Source organism: Callospermophilus lateralis, chromosome 3 (genome assembly GCF_048772815.1).
Source record: "Callospermophilus lateralis isolate mCalLat2 chromosome 3, mCalLat2.hap1, whole genome shotgun sequence".
In the NCBI taxonomy this organism is placed as follows: Eukaryota; Metazoa; Chordata; class Mammalia; order Rodentia; family Sciuridae; genus Callospermophilus; species Callospermophilus lateralis.
In genome coordinates, this window is record NC_135307.1 from 198022389 (window position 1) to 198038551 (window position 16163).

At 57.8% G+C, this 16163-nt stretch overlaps 1 protein-coding gene across 7 annotated transcripts in view; it reads right to left on the bottom strand.

Moving 5' to 3' along the window:
• Zbtb46 (zinc finger and BTB domain containing 46) overlaps positions 1 to 16163 on the bottom strand; it is a 54534-nt gene that overhangs the window by 19872 nt on the left and 18499 nt on the right. For 5 of the 7 annotated variants that reach the window (XR_013090850.1, XM_076852128.2, XM_076852129.2 and 2 more), the window contains exons 2-3: positions 14979 to 15948; positions 2499 to 2780 (exon numbers count right to left, since the gene is read on the bottom strand). Coding sequence is in view for 4 of the 7 variants with exons in the window: in XM_076852128.2 (XP_076708243.1) it covers positions 2499 to 2780; positions 14979 to 15915 (1219 nt within the window). In the remaining 3 variants the exon portion in view is untranslated. Of the gene's footprint in view, positions 1 to 317; positions 1233 to 2498; positions 2781 to 14978; positions 15949 to 16163 lie in introns of all 7 variants that reach the window. The other 2 variants (XR_013090852.2, XR_013090851.2) reach the window with 1 other exon arrangement.

Consider the following 16163-nt stretch of genomic DNA (forward strand, 5'->3'; position numbering starts at 1 on the left):
TCCTCAGAACAGGGTCACAGAGACAGGTCTCGCAGGGTTGCCCGGCTGGTCCTGATCGTGGGACCCCTGACAGGTCCTCCCACCCAGGCGCCCAAGTGACTCAGGAAACACTTTAAATCAAACAATTCTGCTTCCTGTGTCCCCGGGGAGTGGAGCGGTCATAGTGATAGCTAACGCTTGGTTCACCTCCAAGGACAGGCTGAAAGGGGCCGAGGGAGGAGGAAGGCCATGTCCCAGCTCCTGAGGCACCAGGCTTGGGCCTCAATGGCGCCCCCCCTGGCCTGCTCCTGGCCACGTGGCACTGCCCGGAGGCTCACCTGGGATGGAGGGGCAGCGTCAGCCGCTTGGCTCGGGATGCAGGTTCACCAGAGACCGGAGTTCCAGAAGCACCATGCAGGGCCCCAGAGTGCACGGCTGGCCAGGGACAGTGCCAGGGTCTTCACGCAGGGTGAGTGTGGGTATTTTCCTCAGCTGGGCAAACCCAGCAGCAGAGGTCTCGTTGGTGACTCATCTGAGCTCGGGGTCAGCCTCCCAGGAGCAAACCAATTTCAACAGAGGGTTTCATCACAAAAAGTAGCAGCACGGGACCTCGGGCCTCGAAGGCTGGTCTGACAGGGGCTTCCAGGCAGATGCTGTGGCTCCTCCACAGGACGGGACGCCCCACCAGGGCAAGGGCCCAGCACCATCCAGACTCGAGCTCGGGCCCTGGACGCCTTGTTTAAACAGCTGAAGGAAGCGTTCTCTAAGCCAGGACGGAGGTTGCTGCCTCTGCCCTCCGATGCTCCTGCCCACAGCCCAGGGTGAGCCACAGCCCAGTTCTAGTGCCACAGCCATGAGCCCCCAGGAGCCTGGCGGCCTCTGCCAGGGAGGCAGGACTATGTCACATGCAGCTCTGTGGGTGTCACTGGCCGAAGCTCACGGTGCTCCAGAGGATGCCTGTGCTCTCGTGCCACCATGGGATGGGACGACGCCACACCCTCCTATACCCGGCTGGCTGGTGTTCACGTGGGATCCAGGCTACCAGGTTCCTGCGCCTTCTCCAGGCCCACGGAGGCAACGCGCTGGCCAAGGACCTGAGTGGGTTATCTGTACACAGCGGCCACTTGGAGAAGCTAATGGCTCCTTTTCAGTGAACAATGACTGTAAACAGGTAGGCCATTAAGTCAGGCTGCTCAAATGCACAAGTCCTCATACCAGGCCGACACCCCCGCCTGCTGCCCGTCTGGTCAGTCCTATGAAACAAGGACATTAACTCAGCTTCTCTAGAACGCTCCAGGACCACCCAGACAGGACCGCTGGCGGTCTATGCTTTGCACACAGCCCACTCACTGCATGTTCTCCTCACTGACCAGTCCACACTCGGTCCACTGCGCACTCCGTCTGCCTGCTGGGTGCTCGTGGACGTCGTTCTGTGGCAGATTCCCAGCACCTATGTAAATGGCTGCATCTCCATTTCTCAGACGTGGGAACGAGGTCTCAGCAGCGTGTCCAAGACCAGCGCCCAGTGCCCACACACTGCCCCGCCCCACCCTCCAGCCCTCGACAGGTGCACGGGAATAAAGAGGACACGGGCGTTCCTTCCAGGCAGCATTTATTAGCCATAGCGATACACAGCCCTTACACCAACACAAACTCTCAGGATATTTTAGTCCTCATGAAAACAAAATTGTAGAAAAGCTGTCTTTAAAAACAGTAAAAATAAAACAAAGATACATGTTCCAAAGCCCCACAAACGACCGGCACCCTCCTTTATTTCATTCAGGGGACTCGGCACGAGGTAAGGACGCGGCTCCACACGCCGGCCTGCCCCGCGCAGCACCTGCCGCCCGGGGTGTGCCCCTGCCCCATAGGGGACAGGCCCTTGTTCACTCCACCTCTGGCAGAGCCTCCTGGCACTGCACTGCCTGGGGTCGCGTGCGCTGCCAGTCTTGGGGCTGGTGCTGCAGGCTGTGTTAGCTGGTCAGGTAACACCTCCCGCCCACCAGGGACAGGCACCAGGGACCTCTGCAAGGTGCGGCCGTACCTCCTGCCCCGCGTGGTCTCACCTCCCACCACAGCGCTGAGAGTGGACACAGCACCCAGCTTCTCCCCACACTCACTGCCACGGCATCATCATCTAACAAGAACGAGCACGCGGGTGGCCTGCTGTCCTGGGCAGCCACAGCTCGGCTGCATACCTCCCCCACTGGGCACAGGGCCCAGGAGAGGGCGCCTGGTGCTCCACAGAAACCCGAGCCTTCCAGGCCTGCAGCATGAACAGCAAACACCTCCCTGGCTCTCCTGCTGCCTGACCACACACAGGCCCCAGGGGACCCCAAGGCCAGTTCGGGCTTTGTGCAGCCTCCCAAGATGCCTAGAGGGACGGGAGCAGCCACGGCCCTCAGCCACTGGGTGATGGGCAGCCCCACCCTTGTCCTCCATGCTCTCTGGGTCTGACCCTCGTGATGGGATGATGGACGCGGAAGCAAGCACAGCAACAGGCCAGGGGCTGGACTTACGAGACAGCGAGTGGGCACCCTTAGGCAGGTACTCGAACAGCAGGGAGCCGTCGTCCCCCAGCATGTCGGCCTTCAGAGACAGCAGGCTGCTCTGACTCATGAGTGCCGCGCGCAGACCGGCCACCGCACTGGCCTGGTGCAGCACCTCGTCCTTCTCAGGAGTCAGGGGTGGGCCCAGGCAGCTGGCCTCTCCCAGGAGGCCCTCGTCCATGTGGGTGTACAGCTCGGCCCTCTCCCCTCGGCTGTCGGAGCCGCTGGCCTCAGTGACAGTCAGGTCTGCACCTGCGGGTGGGGGAGACAAGTCAGAGGACACGGCAATCTTCAAGACTCTCCCAGTGGGCAACGCGGCCGGTCTAGGGGAGGGCAACAACCTGCTGCTGACCGTGGCCTGTGAGATGTGGACCCAGTCCCGATGACCAGGACACCTGCCAGGGCTCTGTAGTGGCCTAGTGCTCCATCCCGCCCCATCCTGCCACCCCGACCTGCTGTGCCCTGGCAGCTCCTCACAGTCACAGCCCAGGCCTGAGGCTGCAGCCCTGCTCAGAGCCCCTCCCTGGACGAGGACTCAGACCCAGGCAGGTGCCCGGAGCTCCAGGACTCCACCTCAAAGAAGAGGAGATACAGCACCAGCATCCAGCCTGGGTATCAGAGCTGCAGCCACAACGCTCAGGAGAGATCCACGTGAGCTTGGGCTTGGTGATGGGTTCTGAGGTCCACACCTCGTGCCATGGCCCCTGCCCTGCCCTTCAGAGGCACAAGCAGCAAAAACACACACTAGATTTCATCAAAATCAAAACCTCCTATGTTCCATGTCTGCTCTCAAGAAAGTGAGAAGACAACCCATCAAACGGGGAGAAGATATTTTCAAGCCATGTTCTGATAAGAAATCCTACCCAGACTGCATAAAGGACTCTCGCGATTCAAAAGACAAACACAGAGAGCACTAGGTCTGACCAGACACTTATCCAAAGACATCAAATGCCCCATCACAGCCAGGTACAGCGTCACACCCCTGAGGTGTGGACCCCAAAACCCAGAACGTGAAGAGTGCCAGCGAGGGCGTGGGCCAAAAGCCCTGGGCACCTGGTAAGACGCAGTCGGAGCCCACACAGTGGCTACTCTGGCATCCCAGGGACTAGGCTGGGGCAGGAGGACGGCAAGCACGAGGCCAGCTTTGGCAGCTCATCCAGACCCGTCTCAAAATGAATTATTAAAAGGGCTGGGGAGTGGCTCAGTGATGGAGCACCTAGGTTCAGTCCCCAGTACTGACAGGGAGGGAGGGAGGCCGCACGGGGCAAGTGTCCCTAATGGCAGTGTTAAGACCTAACAGACTGGGGCTGGGCTGCGGCTCGTGGCAGAGCGCTACCTGCATGCCTGTAGTCCTGGGTCCCTCCCGTCCCAGAGCAGACATGTATGACCAAAGAACCAGCCGACGAATGGGCCCGGGAAGACGGCTTGGAGCCTGCACTAGGCACTGTCCCATGTCCAGTGAAATCTTCCAGCAGCTCCGTCTGCTGCCCGCCTTGCCAGGCCACTCTGCACACGAGTCCCCCCAGCACCACTGGTGCCCCCCAGATGAGGGCCAAGGGCAGCCGAGTGGCCCGCCCCAGGGCCCTGAGAACGGCTGACTCAGAAACGCACCACGTACTGGTAACGTGGGTGCTGCCACCACACATGTGCCCGCATGTGGGCACATGGGTCACACACTCACACGCATGTGCACACTCCTGTACATGCGCTCGCGCAGGCCCTGCTGAGCCCGCACCTGTGACCATGGCTCCCAGAGCAGGCACAGTGAGTGCCGTGCCTTTCCCGTCACGGTGACCCCCAAGTGCACCTGTGACCATGGCTCTGGCAGGCACCGTGAGTGCGGTGCCTTTCCCGTCACGGTGACCCCCAAGTGCACCTGTGACCATGGCTCTGGCAGGCACCGTGAGTGCCGTGCCTTTCCCGTCACGGTGACCCCCAAGTGCACCTGTGACCATGGCTCTGGCAGGCACAGTGAGTGCCGTGCCTTTCCCGTCGCGGTGACCCCCAAGGGCCTGGATCATGGCAACAGCCGCTAAATGTTTCTCGAGCGGATAAAGAAGAGGGAGGGAGGGAGGAAGCAATAAGGGGCACACCTTCCACCTCACCACAGGGTCCAGAAGCACAGCAGCCTCGGTGGCCCCCGCGGCCAGAGTCTGGAGCTACGCCTGGTGCCTCCGGGTTCCCAGCAAGTGTGCTGTCCTTTCAGGCCCCTGCAAGGGCCGGCACGCCCTTCTTAGTGGTCTTAGTGGTCTGGAATCCCGGAGAGGGAGCGCCGGCCTCTGACGTCCTGCTCTCTGGGGTGCTCCTGAGCCTCCAGGGCTGCCCTCTCGTCTTGGGTGCCCCCCAAGCCTCTCCCTCACTTTACCCTAGGGCCCTTCCTGCTTGGCCCCACCATGCCGTGCAGGCCTGCCCAGGCCCTGACCCTCCTCAGCCACGGGGTCCCTGCTTCTGCTGGATTCGCTCCCCACTGCTGTCCATTCTGGGGCGTGTCTGCTTCATGAGGGTCTTCCTCCCCAGGGATTCAAGGGAGGGTTGGGGAGAGACCCAGGGCTGAGCCATGCTGGGCCCACAGAGGGCTGCAGCTGCAGATGAGGGGCTGGGGCGGTGGCTTCCCTGCCATGCCCCACTGGCTTCCGACAGAGTGCAGATGGTGTGGGAATCGGGAGGGGAGACCCACCCCAGGGGACGCAGAGGCCGCCCTCAGCTCCTTCCCAGGACAGCCATGGGCCCAGCAGTGTCACTCGCACAGCAGCAAAATGGGACCACATCAACTGTCCACAGCTGGGCAGGGTCTGTGTCACCTCCCACTGGAGAGCAGCAATCGGGTTGAGACCTGTGCCCGAGTGTTGGAGGCCACCTGTGGGCAACACTGCCACCCCAGCACAGCGTCTCCTCTGGAGGTGACACCCACCTCCAAAACAGCTCTCTCAGTCTTCTGCTGTTACAGTTTTGATGTGAGCGTCCCCGAAGCTCAAGTGCAAGCAAGTACAAGAAGGTTACAGGAGAAATGACCGGGTTATGAGGGCCTTGACTCAGTCAGTGAATGAATCCAGACAGGGATTAACTGAGTGCGACTGAGGTGGAGGGTGCGGCTGGAGGAGGGGGCATGGCGGCTCGGCTTCGTGTCTGGGAGTGGAGTCTCTCTCTCTTCCTGGTCACCATGTGAGCTGCACCCTCTGCCACTCTTCCACTTGATGTTCTGCCTCACCTCCAGCCCCGAGGAACGGAGCCGGCATCATGGACTGAGACCTCGGAAACCGCGAGGCCTCAAGTAAACTTTCCCTCCTCTACAGCTGTTCTGGTGGGGTCCTTTAGTCACAGCTGGGGGGGGGAGACTGACTAAAACACCAGCTGAAGCCTAGCACAGAGGTCCCTACACACCTGTGGTCCCAGGGACTGGGAGGCTGAGGCAGGAGGAGGCAAGTTCCAGACCAGCCTGGGCAACTTAGTGAGGGCCTAACCATCTCAAAATAAATAAAAAGAAAAAGGACTGGAGGTGTGGCTCAGTGGCATAGCAACCCTGTGCTCAATCCTCAGCACCAACAATGAATAAATAAATGACCCCTAGCTGGAAAGAAATCACCACCACAATCAGAGCTTTGAAAAGATAAAACTGGTTCATTTGGGTCAGTTCAAATAAGTAGATTAGGAGCAGGAAACACCATGCAGAGTTGCATGGAGGCCCTGGGCAGGAGCGAGATCCGCATCAGGGGCAGCCTAAGGGAGGGCGCATGAGGTGCAGGGCAGCTGCAGGAGTCCCCTCCAGACTTCTCCAAATCCACTGCGGTCTGAGGATGCCCCACCTGAGTAGGGGCCCATCTACAGGCTCCCTGGCCTGGCCAGCGGTCACAAACCACAGCCAGCCTCTAGAACATGCACTCTGGGTCTGAGGAGTGGAACCCACGGCAGACACCACCCTCCAGCCACACGGAGCCCCAGGAGCAGCCAAACACTGGCTTTCCCACCACCACAGAGCACCAGGTTCAGGAAACACAACTGCAGAAAAACGCTAGGGATGCGCTGTGTGTGAAGTCACCTCACCTTGTGAGTCTTTTTAAGTTGTTCTTTATTTCTGAAGGTCCAAACTAAATTTGTTTCCTCACTTATAATCATATCAGGGTGTTTTCACATCATGTAAGAACTCTCTTTTCCTATGTGCGTTTGTTCCTGGGTATCTGGAGGGTACTGGTTCTGGGAGTCCCAGGATAGAAAGCCCATGACACTCAAGTCCCTGGCAGAGTGGCACCGTGTCTGCACAGGGCCAGGGCCTCCCTCCCATGGCCTTCAAGCCAGCTCTGATGACTTGTGATCCCTAACACAGCGGAAATGCTGTGTAAACAGGTGGGACACTGTACTGTTCAGGGGATAGTGACCAGAAGAAGTCAGTGCATGTTCGGTAGAGATTTGAGTTCCTGATTTTAATATTTTGAATCCATGTTTGGATCTGCAGATGGGAGATCTGGAGACACAGAGGTGGCCGTGCACGCACTCAGCACCTCAGCTAGGAACTCCAACAGGGAAAAGCCAATGCTTCTGGCGAGTGGCATCAGGACAATTGCACAATCGCATCAAAAGCCAACCTCAAGCCAACCTCATGCCACATACAGAAAGCGACTCAAGTCACAGGAGCTCGCGTTGCACTTGAGTCTGTAAAACTTCTAGGAAAAAGCAAACTCAGGAGTAGTTGATGACTTGGGCAGAGGTCCTAGGACCAAAGGAGAAGGAGCCAAAAAGAAAAGGGTCAACAACACTGCCTGCTCTTAAAATACTGCTGGATGACACAACGAGCAAAAGACACAGGAAGCGTTTGCATCTGATGTCGGATTTGTATGCAGAACAGCAGGATCAGCGAAAATGAATGGACAGAGATGAGCGGACACTTCCCACGAACAGGCAGATGGCCACCAAGCCCAGGACAAGCCCTCAGCACCTCACAGCCCAGCCCGAGGAGGAACAGCAGACAGCAGGAAGGAACTCTGTGAATAGCCAAGAAGCTGTGAAGGAGCCCAACGGCCCCTGCACAGGAGCTGCATGCTGCTGGTGAGCATGCAACAAGCGACGGCAGGAGGCTGCTGGCCGCTTCTCAGGAGGAGCACACCCTGGCCAGGGCCTAACAACCCCACTCCTCCGTGTTCACTGACGATGAGCCAAACCAGGTGTCCAAAGACAAACAGGCTCCCTGCAGCCTCCTCCACTACAGCCAAAACCAGATGGAGGCCACCCACAGGCGACCACGAGCCAGCAGCACCACAGCCAGGCCACAGAACTCGGCTGGCTGGGTGCTTCCTTGACACACAGACAGGGAGCAGCCTTGAAGACAAGGGGCTACTGACACGGAGACCAGGCTGCAGGGTGCGAGGGCCACTCGGGGTCCTGCTCAGTGTGGCTGGACGGCAGCTGGACACACAGAGCTGAACATAGCGAGTGAGAAGAGGCAGAGCTGGAGACCCCACCTGGCCTGTAGACTGGCCGGCGAGAGGGGCTGCCAGTGCCGCCAAGGCACAGCATCATGTGGCCTGCACCAAGGCCCACGGGGCCCCTCTCACCCGCACCTCAACGAGGAAGAGAAACACAAAGCCAGACCCAAGGGAAAGCCCTGGGACACTCCTCTCGGTGGCCCCAGGCTGGTCAGGACACTGCTCACAGCCCGAGGACCTAGGGAACCTGGGCTCACCCACCCTCTGCTGGTCTGCACACCTTTGTCAGAACCCATCAAACTACAGGGGTGGTGCAGGCCTGGGCTCCCGCAGCCCAGGAGGCTGAGGTAGGCAAGTCCCAGGTTCGTGGCCAGTCTGGGCAGTTTAGGGAGACCCTGGCTCAAAATAAAAGCAATAAGAAGGGCTGGGATGTGGCTCAGTGGTAGAGAGCCCTGGGTTCAATCCCTAGCACCAAAGACAGACAGAAAGAAAAAGCCAAGACACTTCTGATGTTAGTCACCCTGAGACTGAAAAAGGAAAGGCAGGGTGTTTAGAGAGCAGCATGGGCACCCAGCCGGAGGCAGATGCAGCCCAGGCAGCCACACTCACTGGCACACACAGGGCCCTGTCCCAAAGACGAACTCCACCCCACACACACCGGCCAACATCCCACAGGCTTCCAGGCAGGACCTCTCCCCCTCAGTGGGGTTGGGCTCCATGTCTGCACAAACTTCCTAAACATGAATTTGAGGCTGGCACATTCCTGTGCATGAAATTCACCAACAAATGCAAACTGGACTCTGACAGAGATAAACCTGAAGTGCATGCTGCCCACCTTTCGGAAAGCCCTGAAAATGAGGTGGACTGGGGTATGTGGATGGATATTCAATAAAGAAAAACAGTAAAACAGAATGCACCCAGGAACCCAGAAGCAGGCACGCTCTGCTCCCTCTCCTCAAGTCTCTCTGACTGTGAACATCTTCCCAGCACAGTATTCGAGGTAAAGACAAAAAGTCTTCAACTGGTACACACGGATCTGCAATTGGTCATGTCACATCTCAGAGAGTGAGAGATCGTGTTCCCATGGAGCACACATGCTGGTGAACACACCGTGTGCTAAGGATTCATATCCAAGTCCCTGGAGCCTGCGACACCATCACCTTATGTGGACAAGACCCCGCAGGTAAGAAGAATCAGGAGGAGGTGGGGAAAAGGAGTGAGGCAGAGAAGGAGTGAGGATGGGAGCAGAGGCAGGAGGGCTGTGGCCATGGCCAAGCTGGGGGGCCTAGCCAGGCTGCTCCCTGGAGCCTGTGAAGGTCGCCTTGGGCTCCCAAGACCTGCAGGTGGCAGAGTTGTGCTGGGTGAAGCCACTAGGCCTGCCGTGTCTCAGCTGCCTCATGCCTGCAGGCCATGCCCCCCAAAACATGCATGGTACAGCTGGGGTCCTGAGGTGTCAGACTCACACCCTGGTGCTCCAGGAAGGAGCAGGCTCAGTGGGAGAGGGCAAGCCTGGGACTAGGAAGACAGCTGGCCTCTAGCTGGAAACTCCAAACTCAACCAAGTGCCCCTGTCAGGACAAAGGCCACACCAGGACAGGGTCTTGTGGGCATGAGCACCTGTGGGTTGCTGGTCATGCTGGTGGTTTGGACTTCTCTGGTACATTATGGAACATTTGTTTCCAATTTTTTTAATTTTGCAGGCTGAAGATTAAACTCAGGGCCTCACACATGCTAAGCACGCAATCTACCACCGAACCACATCCAGTCCTCAAACTTCTTTTAAAATTTTAACATATATTTAAGTATGCATACTTGGGTTGGGATTGTGGCTTAGTGGTAGAGCACTTGCCTAGCACATGTGAGGCTCTGAGTTCAATCCTCAGCACCACATAAAAATAGATAAATAGAATAAAGGTATTGTGTCCAACTACAACTAAAAAATAAATACTTTAAAAAAACCATGGGGGTGGGGTTGTGGCTCAGTGGTGGAGTGCTCGCCTAGCATGCATGAGGCACTGGGTTCGATCCTCAGAACCACATAAATGTAAAATAAAGATATTGTGTTGACCTAAAACTAAAAAATAAATATTAAAAAAAAAGTATGCACGCTTGCTCTGAGGGGCCTCAAAGACATTTTTGAGTGACATGCATCTCTGTCTGCCTGTGTGAAAACAGTACTTGCTGGGGTGCCCAATACTGGCTGCACATACCCGCTGTGCATCCCCCAGTTTTTTTTTTTTTTTTTTTTTTTTTGGTACTAGGGATTGAACTCAGGGGTTCTTACCCACTGAGTCACATCCCTAGCCCTATTTTATATTTTACTTAGAGATGGGGTCTCACTGAGTTGCTTAGCGCCTTGCTTTTACTGAGGCTGGCCTTGAACTTGTGCTCTTCTCACCCTCAAACATTTTCTAAGAAAGCAGTGACAAAAGTTCTCAAATGTGCTGGGAAGAACCCATACCCCTGTGAACCCATCTACTTGGGAGGCAGAGGCAGGAGGACTGCAATTCAAGACCAGCCTGGGCAACTAGTGAGACCCTGTCCTAAAATAAAAAGTCAAAGGGGCTGGGGATGTGGCTCAGTGGTGGAGCGCTCGCCTAGCATGCAGGAGGCCCTGGGTTCAGTCCCCAGTATCACAAAAGCCACTACCACAAAGTGCTGCTCAGCAGAGGGCGGCTTTCCTAACCCTTGTGCCTCCCACTGTCCGCAGGCCAGAGCGAGGTGGTGTCCTAGAGCAGGCCAGCCTGGCCCCTCCTCAGCCCAGGCTGATCTGCCTCTGCATGGGGATCAGGCATCCTCCCAGCTCTGCCAGGTGCCCTGCTGAGCAGACAGGCCACTAGTAAGCTGAGCTGATACCCACAAGACCCCTCAGGACTCACCCTTTTATAGACCATGTTTTCTAGAAAGGCCAGTGGCAAAGACAGGCCCTTGCATGTGAGCTCAGCCTGAAGGAGCAGGTAGGCACAGAAGTCCCTGTGGCTCAGTCAGAACAGCCAGAGTGGAGGTCCTGAGGCAGCTCAGCACACCCACCCCAGAAGAGAGGCCAAAGCCCACTGGACCTTCAGCTCAGTTGGCACGAGCAGCAACCTGCCTGCTCCCATGTGAAGCAGATGCCCCCTAAACCCCACGAGCATCTGGCTCCTGCTTTCACCTTCCTGTCCCTCTGTTCGGCACCATCAGTGCATCCTCACCTAGATGGCAGAGATGGAGCCAGCTCAGGTAAGCCCTCCAGCCTGACCGGGCCCTGCAGGCTGCACCTGGCTCACGTGAGCCCTTCCTGTCTACAGCTGCTTCGCGAAGCCTGCACCCAATGCAACACAGAGACAAACCCACAGGCCCACAGCTTCCGGAAGTCGGTCAGTCTGCACCTGTGTGATCTGGTCAGGTTCTGATGCCCCTGGCTTCTGTCACTTCATCTCCAGCAAGGAGCACCAAGAGGCTGACGAGAGCTTGGAAGGGAAACTAAGGAGGCTGGGACTGGCTGAGGCCAAGAGGAGCCAGGTCCTGGGAACTGGTGCTGTCCACTCCCCACCTTAAGCAGGATCGGAGGCTGCCATGACAAGGGTGACACCGGAGGCTCCAGGGACCCATCCACCAACTGGGTGTTCCGTGGTCCCCGTGTGGTCATGAAGGTCCTGACGCAATGAGCTCCAACATTTCTGAACTTCACTGAAGTTCAGCACAGACATGTGTTCTACAAAACCACAACTGTGCTCTAGCTAGAGTAAAGCCAAAGGCTCAATCCCAGCAGCTCCGACAGCGGAGACAGGAGGATCGAGAGTTCAAAGCCAGCCTCAGCAACTTAACGAGGCCCTGTCTCTAAACAAAATACAAAAAAGGACTGGGGATTTGGCTCAGTGGGTAAGTACCCCGGGTTCAATCCCTAGTACCAAAAAACCCAATCAAACAAACAAAAAACACACAAAACCTCAAGGCTTTATTTATTTTTTCAGTACTGGGGATTGAACCCAAGGGCACTTTGCCACTGAGCTACATCATGGGCTTTTATTTTATTTTGACACAGGGTCTTGCTAAGTTGCCCAAGCTGTCCTGAAACTTGGGAGCCTCCTGCCTCGTCCCTCAGGCTCCTGGGGTGACAGGTGTGTGCCACAGCTCTCAGCTTACAGGACCTCACTCTTGCAGAACCCTGGACGGGGCCCTGGGCTGCTCCTCTGCCATTCCTGAATCAGCAGCTTCCTCTCCACCGCCCAAGGCCTCACCGGCCACCACTGAGGTCGCTGTCCTCTGCAGACGGGACAGTGAGACAGAGCCCCAGGAAGCTGACACCAGCAGGGCAGGCCTGGCCAGAGCCCTGACTGTGCCAGGGCTGCATGGCAGCTCTGTCCTGCCCAGTGCTGTCCCAGACGCTCTCACAGGGGGACAGTGGAACACTGTGTCTTCAGAGCAGCTAGGTCAGAACACATGGGACCTGTACTTGGAGAACTGCTCCTAATGATGGGTCCTGGGGCACCATGAGCCAAGGGGACACAGAGCAGAAAAGGTGAGTGAGCTGGTGGGAGGGCTGGGTGTCCAAGATGTGACCGAAGCCCAGATGACTTGCAGTAACCACCCAACACGTTTCCTTAGGAAAGAGCCTTTCTCCTTCCTCCAAGTGGAGGGAGAGGGGAGAACCCTCCCTAGGGTACAATAAACCTTCAAGGAAAATGAGCTGACCTCCCTCAGGGACTACGACTCACACCTCTGAATCCCAGGCTGGGGGCCAGAGCAGAGGACAGAAGCTCAGGAACGACTGGCCACCAGGTCCCATGCCCGAGCCCAGGCCCACATCTCACGCCCACGCTTCAGCACTGGGAATCTGCTGGCAGGAGCAGTTCATGGTTGCCTTGGAAACCTAAGGGTTTAAGACGCAAAGGAAAGTACATAGCCGCAGTCACTTGTTGGAATCTGGAAACACCTGCTCCCCAACTGTGGAGACGTCCAGCCAGCAGGCGTGAGGGGCATGCTGCTTCCTAACCCGCTGACAGCTCTGTGACACAAAGGCCCCCAGAACTGTCACCTGCAGGTGACTCACCACACACGGGGGCCTTGGTGCATCTGTGCATGTCAGACCGTGCCCATGGAGGCTAGTCACTCTCCAGGGGCTTTGTCAGAGCTATAGACGATTGTAAAACAAAGCTAGGAGCAGAAGTGAGTCATTGACGTGTCTGCTCTTGTGGGTGCCTTCCCAAGGCACAGCAGGGACATGAGTGACTCTCACCTGATTCTATTCAGCTCAGCACCAGTGGTGGAGGACCTTCTCAGGACATCTGTCCATGTCAGGTAACCCTTGCACTGTCACACCTGGGGGACAGGTGACACTGGCATCTTGGGTGGAAGCCAGGGACTTGCTCTACATCCACTATGCTCAGGACATCCCCACAGAAAAGGGAAACCTGAATTAAGTCGACTTCAGCTGAACGTGGTGAGCTGGGCCCTGCCTTGGAGGCTCAGTGTGAAGGCTGGGAACAGAGAGTGCGTAGTGAACAACAGCATTCCACAGCTGGTGGATTCTGGCAGGGCCCACGGCAGGTCCTGTGTGGTGGACAGAATTCTGTTTGGGATGATGAAAAAGGGCTACAGAGCTGGAGGGAGGGGACTCAGGGCACAGCACTGGCCCAGCAGGCACCTGGGCTCCACCCCAGCACCCAGTGAAATAGGTTCTGGATGTAGAGCAATGACATGGCACAACAGTGTGACCTGCCAGTGAATTGTGCACTTAAAAGTGGTCATGATGTCCCTAGGCACACTGGCGCCCGCCTGTAATCCCAGCAGCTCCAGAGGTTGAGGCAGGAGGATCGTGAGTTCAAAGCCCGCCTCAGCAACTTAGCAAGGCCCTAAGCAACTCAGCAAGACCCTGTCTCTAAATAAAAGATTAAAAGGCTGGGGATGTGGCACAGTGGTTAAACGCCCCTGAGTTCAATCCTCGATGCCAAAAAAGAACAAGTGGTCCCCCTGTAAGGTTCACGCCATGTACGTTTTACTGCACTGAGCCAGCCAGTGTGAAGACCTGGCCTCAGTGAACCCTCCACAGCACTCCCAGTTCCCGAGGCTTCCATTAAGGAGAGGAGGAGCTTAGGGCCCAGTGTCCACCCACCCAGCCAGCCCTCCTGCCCACACACAAGCTCGCCTGGCATTGGCTGCACCTTTGCAGGCTTTGGGTCCTATGGTGTCTGCCCCATGAACACCTCTGTCCACTCACATGTACCCAGGGTGCATTCTAACCATCCTGGCAGCCTCCCTGAGCAGGCAATGGCCACCTCTGCTCTGATCAGTGCCCTTCTGGCCTGGGCCTGGGAGGAAGGACAGTTGGAGCCCCACCTGCCGCTCAGAGGACATGCAGCACAAGCAGAGGCTATTGTGGGGTGCTCCGCACCAGGAGCAGCCCCAGCATGAACACGGAGCTCACCGTCTTCCATTCTGGGAGATGGACAGCACTTTGCCATGCAGGCTGAAGCCCAGCTCCCATGCATGGCTTCAGGGCCCTGGAAAGCCTGTGCAGGTCATGGCCCCAGCATGCAGCAGCCCCTATTAGCCTGGCTGGGAACCACACTTAGCAAATATGGATCCTGTGGCCCAGGGCCACAGCACTGCTGCAGCAGCTGAGGGGACACCCTGGGTCCCACAGGCACTCTGGTGACAGGCGAGTGACCCCTTGAATGACCCCTTCAGTCACCATATACAAGAGGAAGCAGCTGGACCCACACCCCACACGGGGCTGAAGAGCTCCCCCAGGACCCTCCCCACTGTTCCACCTACAGACCCCTCAGATGGTCCCCTGGCCTTGGAGGAGCCCCGCCCCGGGTGGCCACTGGTGTAGTACGATGGGAACGGACAGGCAGGGGCTCCCAGACACCAGTCGCCCCAGCCTGAGCCCCGTCACTTATGTTCCTGTGGGAATCCCGACTCCCTATGAGAGGAGGAGACCGCAGAAAGTCCCCAACATGCACCAGTGACCACGCCACTCTACCCACAGCCATGAGGCCACGGACACCGGGCACTGGGTGTGGACCTGATGTGGCAAAGGAAACGCTTACTTGAGTCCCGGCTGCCGAAGGGCCACCCGGGCGTGGGGAGGAAGGCAGGCGAGGGGGAGCCGGCCCCACTGCCTTCCTCCACCTGCTGCGTGATGTGCCGCACTGTCTCTTTGTTCTTCCGGTTCTTTCTGCGGCCCGTGGGCTGCCAGCCGTCGCCGGCTCCTGGCTCTGAGGCAGAGCTCGGCATCGTGCTGTCCTTGGCAGAAGGCAGCTCGCGCCCTCCATAGTGAGGAGGCGATATCTGTTCCTCCTTGATGCGCAGAGGCCCGTAGCCCACGTCTCCAGGCCACAGGGACTGTGAGGACACGTCGTCGGGGCCCTCGGCCTTGGGCTCCTGGTCCTCCTTCCCATAGGTGCTGCCCCCCTCATGACAGCTGGCAATGGCTGAGTCTCCAGAAGAGTTGGCGGGGCTTGTGCGCCGCGCCAGCCACGGAGAGATGCTCCTGCCAGCCATCACAGCAGAGATCAGCGCCTCTGTGCTGCTGCCGGCCGGGGCGCCGATCTCAAACTCTGCAAGCTCGTCGGCAGCGTCCGACTTGATGCTGATGTCCAGGGCAGCCTTGATGAAGTCATGGCAGGCCTGCACAATGTCCGTCATCTGCAGGAAGCTGGCGGCAGACATCACCTCAATGACGTTCCTGCTGGTGAGGGCCAGGTGGGCCGAGTACATGAAGTCAATGATGGCCTTGAAGCCCTGGGCAGTGACGATGTCCAGGTGGGTGACGGTGGCTTGGTCAGACGTCTTCTGCACCTGACAGTAGAGCGTCTTGAAGTAGCGGCTGCTGCCCAGCAGCACGTTCTTGTGGGCCTTGAAGACCTTGCCTTCCACCACGACGCACACGTCGCACAGGACGCCGTGCTGCCTCTGCTCGTTGAGCTCGCGAAGCAGCTGCCGGTAGTGGGACGTGATTTCCATATCTTCCTTTCGGTTGTTCATTGGGAAGTCTTGGTGTTGCCTCTTCTACAGACTCTGTGGGGCAAGACAGAAGAGTTACCCATGCAGCCCAGGTGGACAGGGACTGTGGCAGGCAACAACACAGGCCAGCAGCCAGCACAGTGGCCACAAAAAACCCTGCATACAGAGGGGGTGAGCACTGCCAGCGGCCATCCACACACCTGGAGCAGGTGTGCAGGAGGCATCCACCTCCCCCGAAGGGCAGCAGGCAGCAAGTGGGCGCTGACCCT